Here is a 22,427-nt window from a genome sequence, read left to right as displayed (position 1 = left end):
GTTCTGTACTGTCTGATTTGGCAGTTAACTAAAGCCATCCAGCCAAAAAATCAGATAAACTAAATCAATAGCCTGCAGTCAGAAGTCCAGCACAGATCAACAGGTTTAAAACAGAACATTTGATCTGTGGAGTGTGAAGTAGCTTAAAGAGGCTTATCATGGCTTAGCCTAGTCTACAGTGTCCACTGCTCTCCACTGTGTTCCTCTTTAATCCCTATCCTACCATCCATCTCTGTGAAAGAACTTTCAATTTACTCCTATTCTGTCATCTGAGATATGTTTGTATCTTATGGAGCGTATTGTATCCTAATCAGTACAACAATAAAACGACTAAACAGGATGTTAAAATGTCTTACCATAGACTCCAGAGTTAAATTGATCTCAAGCCTTGAGGTTGTCTTCAGAGACTGAAGTTGCAGACAATCCTTGATGTCCTCCAGAGTGCTCTCTCCCCTCGCTTGTCCTTTAAGACCTCCTGTGTGTAGAAATAAAGCAGAAGGTAACTCCAGGTGCGTATTCTTCTGTAGTGTTGTTGGAAGAAGAGGCTGCTGGAAAATAACCAGTAATTTGCCTGTCCGTCTTCCTTATATTTTATTTCTCTCCGTTTTCTTTCCCCATCTGCTTCCCTCTCTTTCCCGTCTCTGCGTGCTTTGTCTCTTGAGTGGACTTTACCTTCTAGCTCAGGGCTCAAGCAAGGTCAGGTAATCCACCGAGATTAAGCAGTTAAAAAAAGGGAAAGTGAGTCATGTTGTAATCGCAGGTGTAAGCTCATTCTGTCTATTTTGATCTGTCGAGAATCTGCTGGTAACTCAATCATGCTTCGTTTTTCTATTTATTTATTCATTAGAGCATTCTTGATTTACCACCAGTGTACAAATTGATTTATTAATGTGTATTTACTCGAATAATACCACTGTATATATCAATTCTTGATTTCTATATTATTTTTGCTAAATTTTGCCTCTTACAAGGTGTAGTAACTAAAATTAAAAATAGCCAGCAACCAGGACATGGTGTTTTAGGTTTACCTAATATAAATAAACAGTTAGTTTTTTCGGGCCTCTGATGGAAGTAAACCAGGCCAAAGAGACATCTTTTTCTTTGAAAGCAATGTGTATTTTTGTCTTTAAAAACAGCTTTTTATTATTTGTATGGGATGCCATAATTAAGGTACTCAATCTAAGATAAGATAATCCTTTATCGACCCCCAGAGGAGAAATTCAGGCTATGAGATTACATAATTTTATCGCCACAGTAATAAAGTAATGACTCATCATTCAAGATACAACCTTTTAAAAATACCTAATCACCTCTCTAATTATTAAATAACAGTGAGCTGTAACTAGAGTATATTTTTGACCTATAAAATGTTATTGCAGATGTTTTCCAAATGAGACATTACTCATTATCAACCAGCAGAGGGAGACACCGTTCAACATATCCAATCCCATGATTCCATTCCCTCTGAAATACCCAAGCAGTGAACACTCAAGGCAGGTGTGTTTCAACTCTTTGGTTTATTGGTTAAAAAAGAGGCACACTTGTGTCAGGCAGCGTCGCTACAAGTCAAGAGGTGGATATCTTGATAATATTCCAAACACAGGACTAGATTTAAGTATTCAATTAGCCCCTGTGTGTGAAACTGCTCTGGATATTAGATGTAAAAGTTATGGTGGGAGCACATTTGTCACACTGGAATGCAATGTTACATGTTGGAACATTTTAAGACGAAAGGAATAAAAAAGACGGTGTTAGGTGAAAAAAGAAAATCATCATAAATACAATAAAAAGACAACTTACAGAAATATAACGGGTTGGCAGAGTAGAAACTCACAATACAATGTTTTAAAAGGGTTAAAAACTTTGACTTTGAGAAATGTGAAGTTATATTTTTTCTCTGTGGCTTTGGCTCTATTACTGTACAAGAGTTTTGTTACTTGTGCACAAAAAGAGACCTTGTTGTTAATGCAGAAAAAAACAACTTTCTGCATTTGATAGGCAACATGTTTTTGTTCTGTGCAGAGCTGAAACATTTTTCTGTCTTTTACTGTGTTGTGTGGCCTTGCAGAACAAAACAGTTTATCCTCACATTAGATGCAAATATAAGTGCTCTTCTGCTTTACAAAGGGGAACGCCTGGACTTGTGAAATCAGCAGCTGAAGAGTATTCAGAAAAATAAGCCTTGTACAGGAGGTATTCAGGAGCGAGAACATTTTTAACACCCTGGTTTTACGCAATGTCAAAGTAACGTACATTATCAACTTATTCATTCACACAATAACTAAATTTTGACATGGGAATTGGAGGTTTGGAGTACTTATAGGTTAAAAAATGTATTTTAATTATTGAGCCAAAGCAATTGAGAAAAGCTGTCAGTTTGTAAGTGAGTGAAAATGTCTTGTATATAGAAAACATCTGCCATTCATATCAAAAATACAAAACATGAGCACACTGATGAAATAAAAAAGTGAATGTCAGCAAAAGACACTCCCATTTCTTTGTTATGTAAACAAAATGTTACAGAAACAACAAGAAACACACATTTCTGTTTGATGCAGGAGTCAGGATGTGTAATGGTTTTGGTAAGGGGGTAACTGTGGGAAATGGTAGCTTTCTATCATGCGATCAGTCTGCCTCTGAAAGGCTCAAAGGCTCTGGAGAGTTGTTGGTTTTATTGACTTGTGTGAGAGCACGACGAGGTGGCCGAGTGGTTAAGGCGATGGACTGCTAATCCATTGTGCTCTGCACGCGTGGGTTCGAATCCCATCCTCGTCGAGTCACGTATTTTAAACGTATGTATGTGGTGTAATTACAATATGCTTTCATACACTATGCCCTGAAAGATGTTGTAATACAAAGCTGTGTACAGTAAATGTCATTAACCGTTTCCCACATTACAGTTGCACTATTGTATTGATTGTAAGTCATCTGTGATACGCAATCTCACTGTGGCCTTGCGGGACGGTTGAAAAATGGCTCCGTCTCTGCAGCTGTCACCCCCGGATCACCGAAAAGCCCTCCAGCCGGCCCGCCGAACCCTCCCGCAATGACCTTTGTCCCTGAACCCTGGCGCCTCTGAAAGAACACCAGAGCTCCGATGATGAGCCAGAAGAAGAAGTTGACCCACACCGCCGTCTGAGGGGGAGACAACACATGACACACGAGATGTACAAAAAGCTCTTTCATATAAATCAGATGGGCACATGCTTAAAGTAGCTGCCACATAAGCAACTGGTTGATCTTAAAGGAACTGATGTCAACATAATGCAAAGACTGAGAACACCTGGTTATGGTACCTACACATATAATAAGACACTAAATAAACACTACTGACCTCTGCTTTGTACAGACTGTTGTAGAACCTTCCTGCTTTAAGAGGAGTGACCCACTTCCTGGTTTGGGCCTCCTCACAACTTGAGAGACAGAAATAAATTGCACGTTAGAAAGTTAACAGATATTAAGTTTCAACACATCTTTTGTGTACAGGATGTATTTTAGCTTTCAAAATCATCACCAACAGCAATCAACAATTTATCTAACATCTTTTAATAAAATCTGTAACACTGTGGATGTCTGTTTTTTCAGCGTATACAGCGCAGTGGAATTTGTATTTATTTACTTTTTACTTTTACTACTATTTTACTTTTTTTTTTGCATGTATCTGATTACATAGGCCAAGAGAAAAGAAAGTAGAGCTTTCACTGATAGAAAAACCAGAGGTTAAGCATTTTAAAAGTGATGAGTAAGGCTTTGAAAAGACAGGTAGACACTTTTGAGTATAAGAAAGAAACAAAAAGGCTTCTATAAATTAAACTGCAAGCAAGAAGTTAAGCTAACTGACACACCTTTCAAATGTTTGTAGTTTCATTTTTGATTGTTTTTGTGACAGGGTTTGGTTCAGATGTGTCTGTGCATGCCTGTGTCTCTGTCTGCATTGTGTGTGTGTGTGTGTGTGTGTGTGTGTGCCACCTGGTAATGTTGGGAACGGTGGTAATGACCGAGTTGCAGAGCGAGTCGCGTCCGATCTTCAGCATGCACCCTGTGATGAGCAGGAAGAACAGAAAGGTGCCGCACACAATCACGATCATGTTCATCCACATGCGCTCCCTGTGGAGATAAAAATCAACAGAGAGGGCGTGAGAACAAATGGAAAAGAGAAATAAGAGAATACGTTGTTATTATAACCTCTGAGCAATGAGGAAATGATGTCAATCTACTGTAACTAACCTATGACAGAGTTACCATGGCATGACTTATGGCCTCTTTTTGACTTGTTATTTCTACCGGCCATTGTACTGGCTGACATACGTTTTAACAAGCAATAGTAGGTTCATAAATCAACCTTTATTTTTATTGTTGACAGTATGGCTAGTACAAACATACTGATTTTGCATCCCTATTTTGAGTGCAATCATTGAATAGTGATAGATTTTAAACTTTTAAAAACATTTTTACATTTAGATTTCCTGTTTGTGGTCAATACAGTCTAGCTTATTTTAATGAAAGTCAGCCTTCAAACATTGAGTTTTTAGTTTAATATAAAACCAAAGTGGTCTACAAACTGTGTTCTCAAATGACTAAAAAGGATCAAGAATAAAAGGATTATTAAGTTAAATATAATACTTCTATAACAGGCCTTTTTTTAGCAGTGGCTGTGTCCCCTAACTCAAATCTTGGTCCTCAAGCACTTAAACATGGTGGTTGTGGTTGCTAACAGTTTCAATCAAACCCTGTTTATAGCCGAACACCATGGATAATAACTTAAAAGATTCCAACAGTGCAAGCAGCAAGAATAGACTTTAGTGTAAGGACACATTTGTGTTTAATGTAACATGGCCAGATTTTTATGAGGACACACAGATGTGCAGTTACCTTCTGACTTCCCCGTCGATGCAAAAAGTGTAGAGCCAGTACAGAGACAGTGAGAAACACACCACTGCGACCATGACTGATATGGCTGACACAAAGTAACACAGAGAGGAGGAGCTGGATGACTGGACGTCAATGACACTCGCTGATCCATTGTAGAAGACGAGGCCATAAAGCATACACCGGCCTCCAAAATTACCCTGCGAGGAAAGAGAGAAAAGAGATTTGGAATTATATTTTTCAATCTTTTCTTTTTATATTAATTGTGCCAGTTTTGTTACAGTTTTTTGGAATAACTGTGTGCAACATCAAAAGTAATGCGCTACTTGGACAACACAAATGAACACAATCACACATTAATTTCAACATCTGACTTCTATTTAAAAAAAAAAAAAAAAGGAGGAGAGAATAATTGGGCACGAGGACCATCTGGTCACATGATGAGAACAGTATCAGGACACATGACCCTGTTACTATTGCGTACGCACGTACAATCACATCTAGGCTTTGTGTAGCCTAATATACGCACATTTTCAGGCGCTCACACATTTCCTTATTGGTTAAAAAGAGAAAGTTGATGTTTAAACGGGGTTTTAGCCTCGTGTCTTTGGCTTTGACGTAAAATGAGAGAAGCTTATTAAATGCAGCGGAAATGGATGAGCACTTGTTGGTGATAACAGTTTCTATAATTATCAAAAAGGGTCAACTACAGTGCGTTTGATGGTGAAAACGTAGTTCCCCTTCTGTGTTAGATACAGTTCAGTGTGATGCCTTAGCTTAAGTTGGTAAATCGAAAGAATGTGTCAGAGAATTACAACAACATTCAAAGACAGCAAGACACCAGAAGAAAGTGAGAGCGCGTCTTTTTTAGTTGCTTTACTTGCTCGCCTCGCTTGAACAAATACTGACGTTAACAACTACAAAAAATGTGCCCTTGAGTGAAATTAATTGACTGCGCAAATAAATTTAAAAGCAGATGGATGTTAGAATTTAGAACAAATGAATGCAAAAAATACAGCATATGAAGTTATGTTTCTGGCTGTTTCTGTGTTGAACTTCAAACTTTCCCAGCAAGGACACACGCACTTTGAAAGTGGGTCTACCCGGAAGAGGATGGAGATAAAGATACTAGACAAGTTTATTAATTTCTGAACAAAGTCACCTGGACTATGGTGATGGAAGCGGCGGTAACAATCCCACAGACGAAGCAGCTGGCGTACAGACCCAACTCCAGCAGCAGCAGTCCCGTTAACGCCATCGTCCAGCGGCCCGGCTCCGTTCTGGGGAGAGACCAGCACAAAGGAAGCGACAATTAGATGCGAAGCTTCCGGTGGGAAGTTTCAAAATAAATGTTTCGAGTAGGCGCTTAGTCGCAATGTTATTTTACTGGTAATTTGTGGTAAGGCATTATTAGAAGAGTCCTATCCTATTAGAAACGATACAGTACATTTCAAATTTAAAGTTAGACCCCCAAAAAAGCACCTCTACAGCTGATTTCATTGTTTTGTGTACCAATGCGACATGAAATATCTTTACAAGATTTTAGAATAGAAAGACAGCCAGGAATGTTTCCAAAAAGGAAGAAAATAATTAAAGATAGCCACAAACGTCTCACATGTTTCAACAACATCATTTAAAACTATCTCAATAAAGCAAGAAGAAACCTTTATGATCCCCACAACACATACCTTTTTTTATGCAGTCACAAATGGCACGCTTAAATTTTGAAGGCAACACTATATGATTTCCGGTGTTATTTTGGCGGTTTTCGGTCGCCTTCACTCACTCAGCTTTCACTTCAGCTTCCAGTTACCCAAAGCGACAGCCCTGCATTCAAGATGCCCTCCTGTTTTTAGTTTCAATAAGCCACAGCTTCTCTCGAGCTCCACCACATATCCGCTTATAAATGTGTGAAAAATTGTTTATTTGTCACACTGATGCGGGTGAGGAACTTCAACACTGGTAGCCATTCACCAATTTTCCTCGGGTTAGGAGCTGGTTTGGACTGATAACATAGAAAGATAAACTTGTGGGAAGCAGCTGGAAGGGAATATAAATTGATGATTAATCAGATTTTGATTTATGTAAAGTCCAATATTCAACGTAATTCACAACTGCATTATGTAGACACTCAGAAGGTATTGAGGAAGAATAGTCATATTTGATAAATAGGGCATCACGTGTGTTACCTCCTATTCAGTAGACTATCAGGCGGCTATACTTAGTGAAAGGTTGAGCTACTGGAGGATTTAAAGGCATGTCATTTTAGTATTAGTGCTGGCCAGTGTGGTGTGTGTTAGTGATGGCTGCAGTGGACTCCATTCCCAGAGTGCTTAATCAAACCTTGTGACTTATGTCATATGACCATTCAACTTTCATATATGTAACACAATTTGAAGTCTGTTCAATTAACTTTGCAGGAGAAGTGCATTCCACTTGAATGTGTACATTCAAGGCGAAGAAATATGAAGAAATATTGGATTTCACAAATAAAACAGTAGGCCTATATTAAAACTAGCTGCACTGTTAGTGTCAAGAGAGTTCAGTTCGATTAGATTTTTAAAAATAGGCAATAGACTGTCTATAATTAGGCTTTAAATGGGTTAAAATTGTGGGTAGAATTTTATTTTAGAGTTTGAATCAATCCTTTACAGGTCTTAAATCATTATACTAGCTAATATTAGCAAGAGCATTGTGTGTATTTTGAAAGGTTGAAATCTGATCAGTTCTCAAATGTTGACAAAGAAACTAAAAATAAGTTTCCAAGCAAACGTTTGCATTCACATGTGTGTTCTGTGTCTATTGTTAGCAAGTGCATCCTCTTCATTCAAAATGCCATATTAAAACTACTATGTGGAGCATGCAGCTCGGCTTAACCAGGTCAGCCGTGATAAGACCCATTCTGCAGCCTGTTAGTCAAAGAACAAGAACCTTTTCTGCAAGACTCCTGGGGTTTAGATTTGGTAGAATACCAGAGGAACTGTGTGTGTGATGCTGCCTCAGGTGCCTAGACTTAGTCCAGGGCTGAGCCTCTTACTAAACCATCATCCAAGTCTTAGCATGAGTGAGAATGTGTGTATCTGTGTGTGCGGATGTGGCAGTGTTGTTAGATTAACGGCTTATATGATGGCATTAGTGTTGGCTACTAGGACCTGTGGTTTATGTGTGTGTGTGTGTGTGTGTGTGTGTGTGTGTGTGTGTGTGTGAATCCAGACAGCACACCACAAGTCTGGTATCACTTTAATTCACTGATAAGTTGAAACATCAAAAGTCACCAAAGTTAAAATGAGGCACAGATCTAAAGAATATGTACAATAACAAAGAGAGAGCAGTCAAAGCAATGACAGAAACAGAAGTGATTATAGTACAAAATGTGATGCAAATAGAGGAAACATGCACTCGAAAACACATCACAAATCTTTTACATGTAGGCTCGCTCCCAAAGAGTCCTCTTCATCTGAACAGAGAGATTCTTCTGGATAAAAGAGGCATGGTTTACAGTAAATAGTGTAAAAGTTTCTGCAATACCTTTGGGAAATAAATGTTGATATAAACTTATTGTGCAACTGGCCTATGTAGTTTAGAATCACATTAAAGGAATACAAAAAAATCAACAATAAGTGTACATCAAGAAAACAACCAAACATTAACATTTTAAATTCAATATAGTGTCCCTCTTGGTTTAATTACATTTTGATTACACTGTGCCATCATGTACAAAAGCTCTATAATAATTTAATATAGAACAAAGAGATTAATATACAAGCAAAAGAAATGCACTGACTGAATCCACTGCCATGATTGCTCTCTACAACAGTGCCAACTTTCTTCTTCGTTTTAAAACATTAAAACCAAACAGTTTCAGCATGTTTGCATGCACACTTGACAGCATTGTGTTGCAAATTAAAAAGGAAAGCAGCCTCACAGCCATGGAAAAATATGGGTCTAAAATGTAAGAGCTGTAGGGCAAACTTCAGAGACGCCCGCACACAAGGCTGTTAATTTGTAGTAAAAAACAATCAGGCATGATTTTCTGAAAAGCATTGAGCATTGAATGTTTAACCTTTGACCCCCCCTGAGGGACAGCAGCACTGAATTGTTTGGGTGTGATAGTTAGCTAGAATTTTCAGCGTAGAAACACTGGACTGAACAGGTTGTGGACTCTTTAAGTACAGCTGAGGGGATACACAGGATAGTATCTCTGAATTGCACAAATTTACATGGAATGCATATAATAGTTAAATGTGAATTAATGACGTGCAGTGAGGGCTTGATGCTCACATTTTTTTTAACACATTTGAAACAGCAGCCATCCGATAGTAAAACATAATTCTTTACTACATGACTGTTACAAACCTGTGCTGCAGCTGTTTGACTTCACAAGTCAACAGACTGGTGAAGAATGTTGGGAAAGGGAATTCCTTTTTAATTCGATGGTATGGTCACGTTCCTCAATAAGTGCAGTCACAAGACTCTTATCACAGCACTAAGTGTCAGTCTGCTATAGACTCTGTGTGTGTCTGTGCAGTGAGGCAGGAATGTGCCTTTCCCTGCACACTAACTCAAGCAGACTTCTTTAATGTCCTTTTTTAAAAAATGAATAAAATTACAAATGAGTGTAAAAATTAATGGATATCCCCCCACCAGCTTTCAGTTTGCAAATGCTTAAATAATTCCCCCTACTTTCAGTAACATTGTGTTTTTCTGCATGCATTTGTGCATGTGTATACATGTACCAGATATAAATGGTCACAGCATCAGCCGACAGGACAACCAGGCAGTCTGAAGGCGTCCGGCACAGGACTGTCCAGCTTACAGATAATTTTATAGATCCCTTTCTTCCAGCAGGGGTCGCTGTCCCTCCCAGTCCAAATGGCTGAGTAGAACTCCCTCAGAGCGACCTCTGATACCTCGATGAACCTCTCTGGGACCTGCAGACAAAAAGCTCAATGTCAAAAGACTTCAAGGTGAACAGAATTAGGGTTGTCCTACTTTTTTTTCTTTTTTTGTCCATATCACTTACAGGTGTTTCACTCATTTGGCTTAAATTGATCTATTTGGGAATTATACACTCACTGATATTGACCTTATTCTGCTGTTAATCCTGTCAGAGTGGACAACATACACTCTTATCATTTCAAACTAGTGCATATTTTCCCAATTTATCATGTGGCAAGAAAAGCACAGGCCAGAAGAATAACATTAATGATAACTCTGTTTCATTACGTGTCACAAAAAGGCCATGTGACAGAGCTTGCATAATAAATGTGCCCTGGGGCTGATAATAGAATGTGACCATTAAATACACCTGTGCTCATCCTGATATATGAATGTCAAAATATCTCCAGTGAAAAAGGCCTGTTTGCACCAGACTCAGAGGTCAACCAATAAACTCACAACACCTATTAAGTTGAACAAAGCCTCTTACAGCTGCACTTTTCAAACTCAAAATGAGCTAAGCGATGTCTGATTATAAACATATAGAGTTTTATAAAACTACAGGTGTGAATTTTGTTTTATGGCTCTAGAACTTTCAGTGGCTATTTAACTTATTGGAGTTTCCCTGAGCATTGATACCCTGTTTCAAGACTAAAAATAATCCACAATATACACTGGTATTGTACATTAATGCAGGACTTCTTCCCCTCTATCCCCTTTAAGCTGATCATGGGATATAACACTCACATTTTTTATTAATAAGAATATTATTAAGATACAAATCTATCTTGCTAATATCAAGGTATGATGAGGAAAACTTTAGGTTATAATGAAAAATTGGGCAGAAAAAAAGATGAATTAGACTACATGTGTTTAAATCGAAAATGAATTGTCTGTTAAGTTACGACGTCGATACGGCTTGACAGAACCATAAGTTTTTCTTCATATCTTTGCCAATTGGATCGCTGCCTGACGTCACTACCAAACATGGCCGGTTAGCTCAGTTGGTTAGAGCGTGGTGCTAATAACGCCAAGGTCGCGGGTTCGATCCCCGTACGGGCCACGGTAGTTTTGAAATACGTAAAAAGGACATATGCTCGTCCAAGACAGATGCATTGAGCTTGAAATGCTGAATACATAGACATAACTAGTATTAGTGCAATGACCTTAAAAAGTTGATTTCATCATAATAACAGATGCTATCAGCAGTAACACAACTTTCGCACATGCACACAGAATGCAAATTATAGGTTTTATATTAAAGTAGTTTTTACATATTATAGCAGCAGTAATAGTGATGCTTTCAGACTGACAACCAACCAAGGCAGAATGAATACACACAACTTTAGTTTACATATAATGGAAGTAAAAATGCAGAAAAAAAGCATACAGTATGTTTGTGGAAGTTAGTCCGCAGGGAAGTTAGTTGAGAACATAATGTAGTAAAAAAACAACAACAATGCAATATAACTAATAATCATTTTTATCTTATAGTCTTTACCAAGGCATGTCCAGACATTAGCTAATAAGCTGTTTCAGATGGTAAAAAATACCAACCAAAAGCCTTGTCAACATTTAGAGATGGAGATGTACATCCTATTTGTACACTTGTTACATACCTTATGAAAATTGATAACATACAAACATGTGTCCTCGAAGTGCCGTCCTGTTTGTGCTCAGTTATACTACCATTAACCAAAACTTGGAGCTAATCAGACTCAAGGTCCCCTGCCTACAGAAAGATAAAAGACTCGTACTTTAACTAAATTTTAATGGGTATTAAAGCATCTAACAAATTACTCTATAGTTATACAATGAGCAAGGTGAAAGCTTAATGGAAAATAGAGATGCTTCATTGACACACTTACCTGATAGACGTTGCTTTTATTGTAGTGCATGTTTAATATGCGGTAAAGCTCTGTGTCACGGCCCACTCTCTGCTGACTCTCTCTGCCCAGACGAGGTGCACCTTCCCTGGGTCACACATACAGACAGCCTTCTTTTAATGTCATCATTTGAATTATCATTTCTTTTTTCCTACTAGTCCTGAAGTTGTGTGATAAAATTCATTGAATTATCTTATATAAAGTAGTAGAAGTTTCAGCCATTTCTGTGCCAACATAGTAGCTTCTATAAAACCCAGTCAAACAATGAATTGAACATGAACCAGAGCCAAGTCAAACCAACCGGGTGAGAGCCTCGCGGACAGCCTGCCGTGCAAAGCGCTCCATCTGGATGTAGAAGAACTCTCTGAAGTTACTGAACCATTTAATCATCTGGGAGGTCACACAGCGGTTAAACTAGACAGTGGACAGAAAAACAGCAGGACAGGAAGTGAGCAGATGAGGACAGCAAGGCAGGAATACTTATTAGATGATTTCATTTGGCATTACAAAATACATTTAGAAAGGACTTTAAGGTCAGCTTCAGCTGCTCAAAGAATGTTCTGCTGATTCAAAGTGAAAAACATCATAGAAATACAAGGGAAAAAACACTTCTCTTGTTGTCTAACCCACCTTATATTATTAGTGGTTAAACAACACCTCATACCAAATACCACTTTAATTCACAAGTAAAGTCTGCAGGCCAGTTTTTTTCAGCTTGTGTTAGCTTATTATATAAATGTGTATCAACAGATATTCACACAGAAAGTAAATTCTATGGTCAATATATTTTAGGTTATGTTTCTTATTTGTATTTTATCATTTATTGTGATGGATTTCCAGTACTGTGTTTAATTACTTTAAATTTTCTAAGATGTCAAATATTCTTCTTCAGCAGGTTATTTTTCATAATTACTGTCTAATTACAAAATTTAACAGTGAAATTTCGTGGTTAATGCAATCCACTGCGTTTGCTCTCTCTCCTATTTAGACCTCATTCAGAGAGTCAGCTGTAATCTTTGACAGAAACTCAACTTCGATGTGAGAGTATCGGTCCTGTTTATGGGAGGATCTTAATTAACACGGGAACGATGTCGTATTAATATCCGACCGAATCACGATGTGACGTCATATTAAAAATGGCCGGTTAGCTCAGTTGGTTAGAGCGTGGTGCTAATAACGCCAAGGTCGCGGGTTCGATCCCCGTACGGGCCATACAATTTTGATCGATTGCACGTGTGTAACTAAGTATATGGTACATAGATTATCTTAGTCACAGCCCAATACCTATATGGTTGCGAAATGACGGCAAATAAAGCACATTTGACAGCTTACAACTGAACTATAAACTATGACTACAAGGAAAAATCTACTTCAGAAATATCACTTTCTATTAAACAAATATTCAAGCACAATTCTGAGTTAATGAATATTACATTTTTATGATACTTTATTCACAAACTGCACTATATATCAAAGAGAAATACACTTTTTTAAAATCTAGAGTTAGATCAGGTTGTTTCTTTGTAGAGGAAGATCTTAAAAACCTATAATTAGATATTTTTTTGCAGCAATGCATTGCAGGAGATGAAACCACTCAACAGTTTAGTATATACATGAATCATTAAATGACTTAAAGGGGCCATATCTTTTAAATGGATATTCTCATATTTTGCATGGGATTAACTTTTTTGGTTGTTTATTAACAGGGAAAATGTGAAAACTGCATAATTCCAAGTTTTCCCAGCCTCTGAAATGGACCATTCAGAACAGCTGCAGGTTTGTACGTAGAACCTTGCTTTCACTGAAAGCGACCAATTGCCTTTCACCGTCATTCAGCTTCTTGCACTAGCTTGTAGTCAAGATTTCAACTTACCATTCCGATACATTCTGGCGATTCTGGCTCGCACATATAAGGCCCGAATAACTGATCCTAGAGCGGCCATGTTTTCTACAACTTTGGAGTGACAGTGCAGTGCGGCCGCTGCAAAGTGAAGTGCGGGATCGCACATGTGGGGGAGGGGCTATGCAGTCACTCCAAATACTGTTAGCCAATCGTGGCTAAGTTCTAACCTTTGAATGGCAAAGCTGCTTGTTCGTTTCAGGAGGAAGAAGAGCCTCCGACAAATAATTAAATTAAAATATGTACACAATTTTTAAAACCAAACAAACTTTACCAACGTGATTCAAAAACACATTCGAATAATAGAAAATTGATTGCATAGCTAAAATATTGCCCTTTAATGTCACTCGAAGCATGAGTATTGGCTGATATGTCACTGTTTTATTATTATGGGAAAAACCACTTCAAAGAAACAGTACCAGTAAATGCTCTCTAATCATGGCAAAGTGAACCAAGAAGCAAACACTGTGTATATATGACCTGATTTGTTGTATTAAAAAGCAGGACATGAATTCAGTGTATAAAAGGACAACCTGTTGCTGCCGCACTGTGATTGGCTACACACACCTTGACATCAGGGAAGTAGGTCTTGAGTGTGTTGGAGCTGGGATAGCGTGCGTAGAAGAACATGAGTTTGGCTTTCTTCAGATGGCAGGGAGACAAGCCCTCCTGGGTGTATACATGAGGCCAGTTAAGGACAAAGACGTTACCTTTTACACACACAATCAAACACAAACACATTTTACTCCCTCTTTCCTCCCCCATTTCTGACAAAAGGATATTCCCCCAGCAGTCAAGTAGAGCTCTCCTCCATCCATCCCTCCTCCTCTCATCCCCCCGTCTCCCCTCATTCCTCTCTCCCTATCTCTGCCTCCGTGAGCGTGGCGAGCGAGGGAGGGATCCAGGTGACCCAGCAAGGGGAGAGGCGGAAAGGAGGGGTGAGATGAGGGGTGAGACGAGAACTCCAAAAAGGGGTCGGCGCTCAAGTAGTCCTTGCGGGACGGGGGGAGGTGGGGGAGCTGAGGGTGGTGGAGCGAGCGAGAGAAGAGCTGCTGCATGGAGTAGTGCAGGAGGGGGAGAGGGAGAGGGGGAGGAGGTGGTGGGGGAGGTGGGGGAGGCGGAGGGAAGGAAGAGGAGGAGGATGAAGACGAGGAGGAGGATGGGTGAAAGGAGGAGGAGGGTTCCTTGGGTTGTGAAGCTGAAGGCATGAGGGGAGGGTGAGAAAGAGGAGGAGGGCGAGGTAGAGAAGGGTGATGAAGGGAGAGGTTCGGGTGGGAGAGAGGTGGACCGAGGAGTGGGTGGGCTTTGCGTATGTCAGGTGACCTTTGAACAGCCAATGGCATGGACAGATCTGACGGCTCAGAGCGATGAGGAGGCAGAGTGCTCCCGTTACTCATCTTTTGAAGCTGCTTCTCTCTTTCCTCGTCTTTCTCTCTTCTTTTTTCCTCCTTCCCTCTCAGTTTCTCCTCCTCTCTTGCTAAAAGTCCCATCCACACTCCCCTCTCCCGCCCTCCTTCGTTTCCTGCGTCAGACGGGAGGAAAGAGATGGCGGCAGGAGGAGAAGAAGGAGTGAAATCTGTCATCTCGGTGTAAAGGCGGAGAACTCGATCGATGACTCGTGCCACAGCACTGCCCAACTCCACCTTCAGCGCCTGAGCGAACTTCTGCCCTCCCTCCTCACCCTCCTCCTCCATCCCCCCATGCCAGTCTCCTCTTACCATCCCTCCACAGTCCAACCATAACCCCGCTCCCTCCATAATGCCCTCCAAGTGCAACCCTCCTCCTCCTCTTCCTCTCTCCATCCTCCCCTCTCTGTCTTTTTGTCTCTCCTCTCTCCGTTTGTGAAAGTTGTCAAAAGGAGAAACAGAAAGAAGGGAGAAAGTTTCCTTTTCCATCTCGCCACCGTCAATGTCCTCCTCATCATACATCCCTTCTGTGATGTCCTCCTCCTCCATCATCCCCACATCCCCCTCTCTTCCATCTCCTCCTCTGTTTCTGTCCCTTCTTTTCTTCTCCTCCTCTGCTACATGCTTTTCTCCAAAAGCCCTCCAAACTTTCTCCTGCAGTGCCTGCAGTCTCTCTCTTGCCTCTTCCAGCTGTTCTTTCAGCTCCTCCCTCTCTCTTCTCTTCCCCTCCCTCACTCCCTCACGCCTCCTGCCTCCCTCCTCTGCATCTCCATCTCTTGGCCGGCTTTCCAGCTTCATCCTCTTTACTTTCAGGACATCTTGACTCCACTCGGCTGCGAGAGCAGCATCACTGTGCCTCTTCTTCACCACCAACAAGCTCTCCTCTCCCTCCATCACTCCTTCCTCTCCTCCTTGCTCCTCGTGATCATCCCTCTCTACTCTGTCTTCCTCTAAATTTGTGTCCTCCAGGTGTCTGTGTGTGCCCATGTTTGTGTTGAGCTGCCCTCCAATCCTCCTGGGGGCTCCACCTGGCTGGAGGAGGTGGTGGATAAGGGGGAAGCCAGGGGGTCTGAAGGCAGGAGGAGGGCGACCTGCGCTGGGCTGAGGATGTACTCCAGGGAGGTCTGTAGAGCTGTGAGTGGGAGCAAATGCATGAATCTGAGGAGCAGAGTCGTCGAAAAGATCTGTGGGGGAATCCATCACTGGAGAGAGGCAGAAGAAAATGAAAGAATTACTACTGTTGCTGATTTTGTTGTTGTTTTTCACAAGAAGCAGGCAGACCAGACAGAAAGGGGAGGATTTACTAATGCACGAGTTCGGCTGGGTTTAAGGGTCCTATATGTCAGTAAACTTAAAGGGTAAGTTCACCCAAATAACAAAAAAAACAATGTTTTCTTCAGTATACAAACATTTTTATAATGCAGAAAGTTTGGGTTTAGATGGTAGCTCATTCCCCAAGTCATAGGGACCGGAGAGTGGCCTGTTCAAATCTCGATATGGACATAGTATGGAATTTGGGCTGGTAGCTGAAGATGTGCCAGTTCCTTTCCTGGGTACTGTGGAGGTGTTTGTGAGCAAGGCACCTAATCTCAATTCAACTGCTCGGAGCGCATGTTCATGTGCAGCCCCCTTCTCTCTGACATCTCTCCATTAATGCATGCCCAAAGGATTCTGTTTGTGCATGTGTGTATTTTGGGCAGCAGTGGTTGGTCTGCCAGAGAGGGTAGGCGGAGCTAAGCGGCTGCAATTCCTGTTTCTGCAAGTGTTGCGAGTAAACAAAATCTACTATGGCTGAACAAACAAAGAAAAGATCGATTACTACAGATACAACTTCAAAAACAAGTGAAAATCCAAAGGAACAAGATACAAATTCCACAGTCAGATGAAGGCAAACAGTCTAAAAAGGAAAGCGATCGCCAGCGAGAAAAATCAAGAGTTACAACTGTAACAAAGGGAGCCAGCCAATAGACGTCTGGTTAAATTGGGAAGTGTGCTCCTGCAATTACCAATTCTTGCAATGAGGTGGCGCCTAAGAGAACAAAACTGAAATCTTCAAGATTGTCAGTTTAAATACTGAAGTAATAGCTTTAAAACATACCTCAGTATTCAACCAACTTCTTAAAAAAAAATCTCAAAACCTCACATGCCACATATTTCCAGATTTGCAGCACCACAATAACAGGAACAATAATAGAAACACCCAAAAATACCTGATGACAAGGGAAAATATCAGCTAGGCTTTACACAGTGAGAAAACATTATGGCCATGTGTGCTCAGGTGGAGAATCGTCATCCTTCTCTGCTGTAGCCATCATTACCACCACTAAATGAACTGCCTGATCTGAGTGACGTTTGCTCTGCGTTTGCTCTACGTTCAACCATGGCGACGCGCGAGGCACAGGTACGGCAACACCACTTACAAAAACCACACGTGGAATACACTAACAGTTTATTGTGTTCGGGATTTTAGAAAAGAAAAGAAAATTCATCAGCTGACTTCAGAGCAAAAGTAGCGAGTAACGAGAACATTCATAGAAATGTAGTGGAGTCAAAAGTATGACATTTATCTTTCAAATGTGTAAAAGTAAAAAGTTTGCCCAAAAACTAATACTCAAGTAAAGTAGAGATTCAAAAACTGTACTTCAGTACAGTAGTCAAGTAAATTTACTTTGTTGCTGTCTGCCCCTGATCTGATTTCAGGCCTATGTGTGTGTAGTATGTTTGTCCTAACAGAGTGAAAAGGTCTTCTTTTTCTTCTTCTTTTATTTGCCAAAGTGTTAGTATGAGGTTTCGTAGGTTATGTAGGTAATCCAAAGACCTTGCTGGTAACATTTTTACTGGGACCACATACAGAAGAAAAAGGGGAAAAAAATCTCAAATGTGTGTTCACATGCAACAAAAAATGAATCTTGAAATCACTTTTAAAATTGTCAATGTCATTTTCAATGCTGGCAGCACCAAAATCTAAATTTCATTCATTTTCATTGTGTTAGAGTAAAGGCCAAAATATGAGAGATGGTACTGTTTGGAAATGTTATTTGTGCTCTTGAGGGGCTTGTTATCCATCACTTAGACATAAAGCCAGATAAAGTTTCTGCGTGCTATTTGTGACTAAACATGACAAATAAATACATGCAATTCATGGTGTGATGCACATGACTTCTGCTTACCTGGACAGTAAAACAGGTCACAGCTCTATCACAGCAGACAGCCACTTCCTCTTTTATAGTCACAAAAGCGACGTCCTTGCATAGAGCTGCAAAATAAGGACACATTGTGACAGTGTTGAAAAGAAGTTAACATCGGAAAAAAAGTAGCACACTGCAGAGCTGACCAAAACCATATGGATGATGCAGAGAGGGAGGGTGTTTATGCAGGTCAACAGACTGAGGACGAGGCTACGTGCTGGTGGTGCAGTGGGTTAACATCTGGCTCATGATCTTTGTCACAAATCACCCACACTATCTGACACTATACTTCCTGTTCCTTTCAAATGTGTGATGTCTAAGAAGCACAAACGTCGTAAAAAAAGGGGACAAAATGGAGCGAGATATTTGGAAAAGGGTTTTGGCATGGAGCAAAATAACAAACCAGTACTAAAATATGAATGGCCAATTGTATTGTATATGTTTTATGGCTGGAAAATGTACTGACAATAGGTAATTTTCAAACTACATTCTGCATGTCGTCCCTACAATACCTGGAAACGGTTGTAAAACAGATAATAGCGAAAGCTTGCCTTGTAAATTTCGGTGCATCAAACCATTTAATGAAGATCAAAAACGCACAACCCCGTGCTTTTTTTGTCAGCACGTAACCTCCTCTGCCTCCCGACACCCCTTTCCTTCCTCTCTATCCCTCTCTCATCCTCTCTTCCTCCCCTCTCTCTGTTATCAGTTCAGGCAGCTTGTTAAGCACTGTTTGATCAGAGTGTTTACCGTCAAACACACACACGCACACACACACACACACACACTCACACTCACACAAAAGCGAAAGAGGCTTGAGAGAGGGCTAACAATGGTCAATGGTCCTTGGGGAGTGAAATGGAGTGAGAGGAGCATATACGAATGTGTCTATGTGTGTGTGAGTGTGTGTGCATATGTGAGAGTGTGTGAACAGTCGTCCTACTTAGCTTTGATAACACCCCTAATCCACTTCAGATGGATACACTACCACTCACTGAACAGAAAGATGGAGGGATGATAAATGGACAGATGTAAGGACAGACTAAAAGAGGTATATTAGGTAGACGATTGATGATTGTCAGTTGTTACAATTAAAAAAGCTATAACACAGATAGATAGATAGATAGATAGATAGATAGATAGATAGATAGATCAGTTCATAGGTCCCTTGTGCAACATGAAGAGAATAATCCCACTATAAATAGCTTAATATCAATTATTCAAATGCTCTCCCCTCTCTACAATAATACAGCCCAGATGGCAAGCCAGCCAATGCGCTTATACCAGGGACAGATTAGCTTTTCAAAGCCAGCGGAAAGCTGGACAAAATATGAATACTGAGCAATGAAAATGAAAGCTATTAACCGCTAGATTAGACTTAAGGATGGTACTCTTGGATTGCTGTAGCTGTCACTGAAAAAAAAATACTAGGGAGGGAACACACTCTGAATAACGCACATACAACTCACTGGTATTAAAATAAAATGATGTCAGCAAAATATATAATATATTTATAAATATTTAACCTGGGTGTAGGGGTAAGTGTTACTAGGATGTGTTAATATAGGAAAAATAGCATAAAGGCCAACAGGTTACCCCTCTACATGTTAGGGACAGGCACATTTGCCCACAAACAGGTGATTTAATTTAACAACATAAAGTAGCAAAATTTAAGCTAAATAGGGATAGATATCTACCAGATTAAAGACATACGGTCGGTGATGGAAATAAAATATAACATTATTTATGTGAGTAATTTTTGTTTTGAATTGTCTGGGCTTCTTATACCTACAGAGGGTATTAATCTATCAACTAAAATGATGTTTTACTTTTATCTATTACTACTACCATCTATCTATCTATATCTATCTATCTAGTGAAATAACGTTACTTTGAATAATTCATAAAATGTTTGAAGGCTCCGCGTGGCAACATCTGCCGGTTCTGCCACGCGAGAGGAATCCGCTTTTCCCATTCTGACGCACGAGCTGTCAGTTGGTGTGTGAATGTGCGCGCGCCCGCGGGGCGTCCTGTGACTAATTGGCAGCGGTGGACTAATGTCGCAGTATGAAAAGAAAATAAACACACGGATAGACCAGTAGTCTAGAGCAGACACTGACTCTCGCGGCTTGTTAAACTAGGACATTTTAAAACATGATGTTGTGATAGAAGTTTTAAAATGAACTCACTCTCAGTCACAGAGAAGAGCTGCAGCGGTGTCCGTAGCCCGAAGCTTCCCACTCCAGTGGCCGTTCCTGTGTGCTCTGCTTCGGTCAACTCTGTACAGCTGGCACCGTGTGGGCCTCGTACATCGGTGCTGGCAGAAATATACCAGCCAGCAGCGGGTTTCCGGCTATTTCCCGTTCACTCTCCTCTATTTTTGTCCTTTGTTCCGCAACTCTCTCAGTTTTTACTCACACTCATCAACCGCCTCCTCTTTACTCTAGTTGTGACACTGTGCAGGTTTTTTTTCCTCCCTCGCCAGTCCATCTATCTCTGGCTGGCATCATCCTCACGCGCTGCTCCCGGTGTGGAGTGGCGCGCGGTGGGCGGGCAGGCTCGAGAGCTGGCCACTTGACGGTCCGGTCCCTCCCATGTTGGCATGACCCCCAGTACGTGCACAAACACACTCGTACACAAATACACACAAACACACATAGAAAGGATGCTAGGGTAAATGGTCAAAGCATTGCTAACTGATTTCAAATTAATGCAAGTACCTTTTGTGATAATTGTTAGCAACAGTTTGTTGCAGAAGGCTACGTACATATTAGCCACACATTAACATCCACAGTAAGGCTGTAGAGGAGCATTCATTAAACCAAACACAGTCTACAATGCTGAAGACAAGGGAATTAAAGAATTTAAGCAGCATATTCTCACCTACTCTCAAAGTTTTTTTCACCAGTAAAAGTGAGTTGGTCATTCATTTACAGTTTTATCTCGCCACAGGAATTTTCTCTGAAATCAAGCCTGGAAAGCAGCACAGAACTGACAATAACCTTCATGGAGTTTGTTACAGTTTCAGTGCTTTTATCTTAGCGTTGTGTGATCTGCCCTCAAATTTAAACAAAGACTTTGATAACTTTGACGAAAACTACACATACTTACATTTTAATCAACCCCCTCTCTTACTGCAATATAAAGGTAAACAGCAATCTATATGACATTAGAGCAAATGGACAATATTTTGATACAGCTTCCTGTTCGTCACAGCCTGTCTGGTGCATCATAACATTTTTAGTGAATTCGTTTAAATAGCCTTAATGACTGACCTCAGTCTTGCTGCTTTAATCATTTGGAACATTTAGTTTCCAGGAAAAACACATATATAGATGCGTGACCTTGAGCAGCACTTTGTTACCTGTTGCTGGGAATACTGTCCATCTTAATTTGCCTCTAAACTGCAGTGTCGCCCCATAAACCAGGGCCTATTTCTCAATTATTTTTGTCTTCTTTTAGAGGACAAAATATTTTTCATCTATCCATTGCATCACCTGTGTAACCTCCTTCCCCATTCTCTCTCTCATCTCATCTCTGCCTTTCTCTACTTCAGATTAAAAATGGTTAGGCACTGACTGAAAGGTCGCAGTTGTTATGGAAACGAGCCTGGTAACAAAAGCTGGACACACGGGCGCAGAGGGAGAGAAAAAGAGGGAGATGTGTCTGAATAAACATAAACATGTAGAGAGGAGGAGAGGGCAGGAAGAGAGAAAGTGAGAGAGGTCTGAATAAATAAAAACATATGCAAGAGGGGGGACGAGAGAGACGGCGAGGTCACCAAATGATGGCTCCATCTGCAATAATAAATAACAAAAGATAATACCGGGTTTTTGTCATTCGAGGAAGCCGGTCGAGCCACAAAGGTGTGTGCGTGTGCGAATGTGTGTGTGTTTGAACAGAGTGGGAGAATGCAATTGATGGATAATACATGGATCTGCTTCACAAGCTAGAGAATACTGAAAAGCACAAATTGTTCACAGAAAAGCCTCCCAAAAAGCCTGAAATTGTGCATGAGTGTGTGTGTGAGTGCGGGAACGCCATCTCTCTGAGGGCTCATATTATGTTAACCACTTAGACCAACATTAAACACAGTCTCTCTCTCTCTCGCTCATACACACACACTCATACACACACACTTCAGTATGAGCATGAAGGTGCCAGCCATATAAATAGGACGTCCCAGAGCGAGAGATATAAAGAGAAAGGGACTGACAGAGAGAGAGAGAGAGAATGACAC

General features: G+C 40.5%; 2 protein-coding genes and 3 non-coding genes across 5 annotated transcripts; 3 read left to right on the top strand and 2 right to left on the bottom strand.

The window, feature by feature from the left end:
- Nucleotides 1–1,498: 1,498 nt before the first annotated feature.
- On the bottom strand, nt 1,499–6,151 carry tmem179ba (transmembrane protein 179Ba). The gene is made up of 5 exons (XM_069672343.1): nt 6,032–6,151; nt 4,873–5,069; nt 3,970–4,107; nt 3,335–3,413; nt 1,499–3,135 (listed from the first exon to the last, which is right to left on the bottom strand). The coding sequence occupies exons 1-5, from the start codon at nt 6,125–6,127 to the stop codon at nt 2,944–2,946; spliced, it is 702 nt and encodes a 233-aa protein (XP_069528444.1). The 5' UTR covers nt 6,128–6,151; the 3' UTR covers nt 1,499–2,943.
- On the top strand, nt 2,694–2,775 carry trnas-gcu (transfer RNA serine (anticodon GCU)). Its single transcript has one exon. It is a non-coding gene; the product is annotated as a tRNA-Ser (tRNA).
- Nucleotides 6,152–8,103: 1,952 nt separating the features above from the next.
- Nucleotides 8,104–20,710, bottom strand: prox3 (prospero homeobox 3). Its single transcript, XM_069671707.1, has 7 exons — nt 20,377–20,710; nt 18,170–18,255; nt 14,376–16,201; nt 14,161–14,268; nt 11,995–12,107; nt 11,676–11,781; nt 8,104–9,800 (listed from the first exon to the last, which is right to left on the bottom strand). The coding sequence occupies exons 3-7, from the start codon at nt 16,197–16,199 to the stop codon at nt 9,627–9,629; spliced, it is 2,325 nt and encodes a 774-aa protein (XP_069527808.1). The 5' UTR covers nt 16,200–16,201; nt 18,170–18,255; nt 20,377–20,710; the 3' UTR covers nt 8,104–9,626.
- trnai-aau (transfer RNA isoleucine (anticodon AAU)) lies at nt 10,797–10,870 on the top strand. The gene has a single exon. It is a non-coding gene; the product is annotated as a tRNA-Ile (tRNA).
- trnai-aau (transfer RNA isoleucine (anticodon AAU)) lies at nt 12,832–12,905 on the top strand. Its single transcript has one exon. It is a non-coding gene; the product is annotated as a tRNA-Ile (tRNA).
- Nucleotides 20,711–22,427: the final 1,717 nt, after the last annotated feature.

The sequence above is a fragment of the Semicossyphus pulcher genome, unplaced genomic scaffold, assembly GCF_022749685.1.
Source record: "Semicossyphus pulcher isolate SPU_LCO1_2020_fin unplaced genomic scaffold, fSemPul1.0.p SCAF_21, whole genome shotgun sequence".
Classification (NCBI taxonomy): Eukaryota; Metazoa; Chordata; class Actinopteri; order Labriformes; family Labridae; genus Semicossyphus; species Semicossyphus pulcher.
This window is presented reverse-complemented; position numbering and strand designations above follow the sequence as displayed.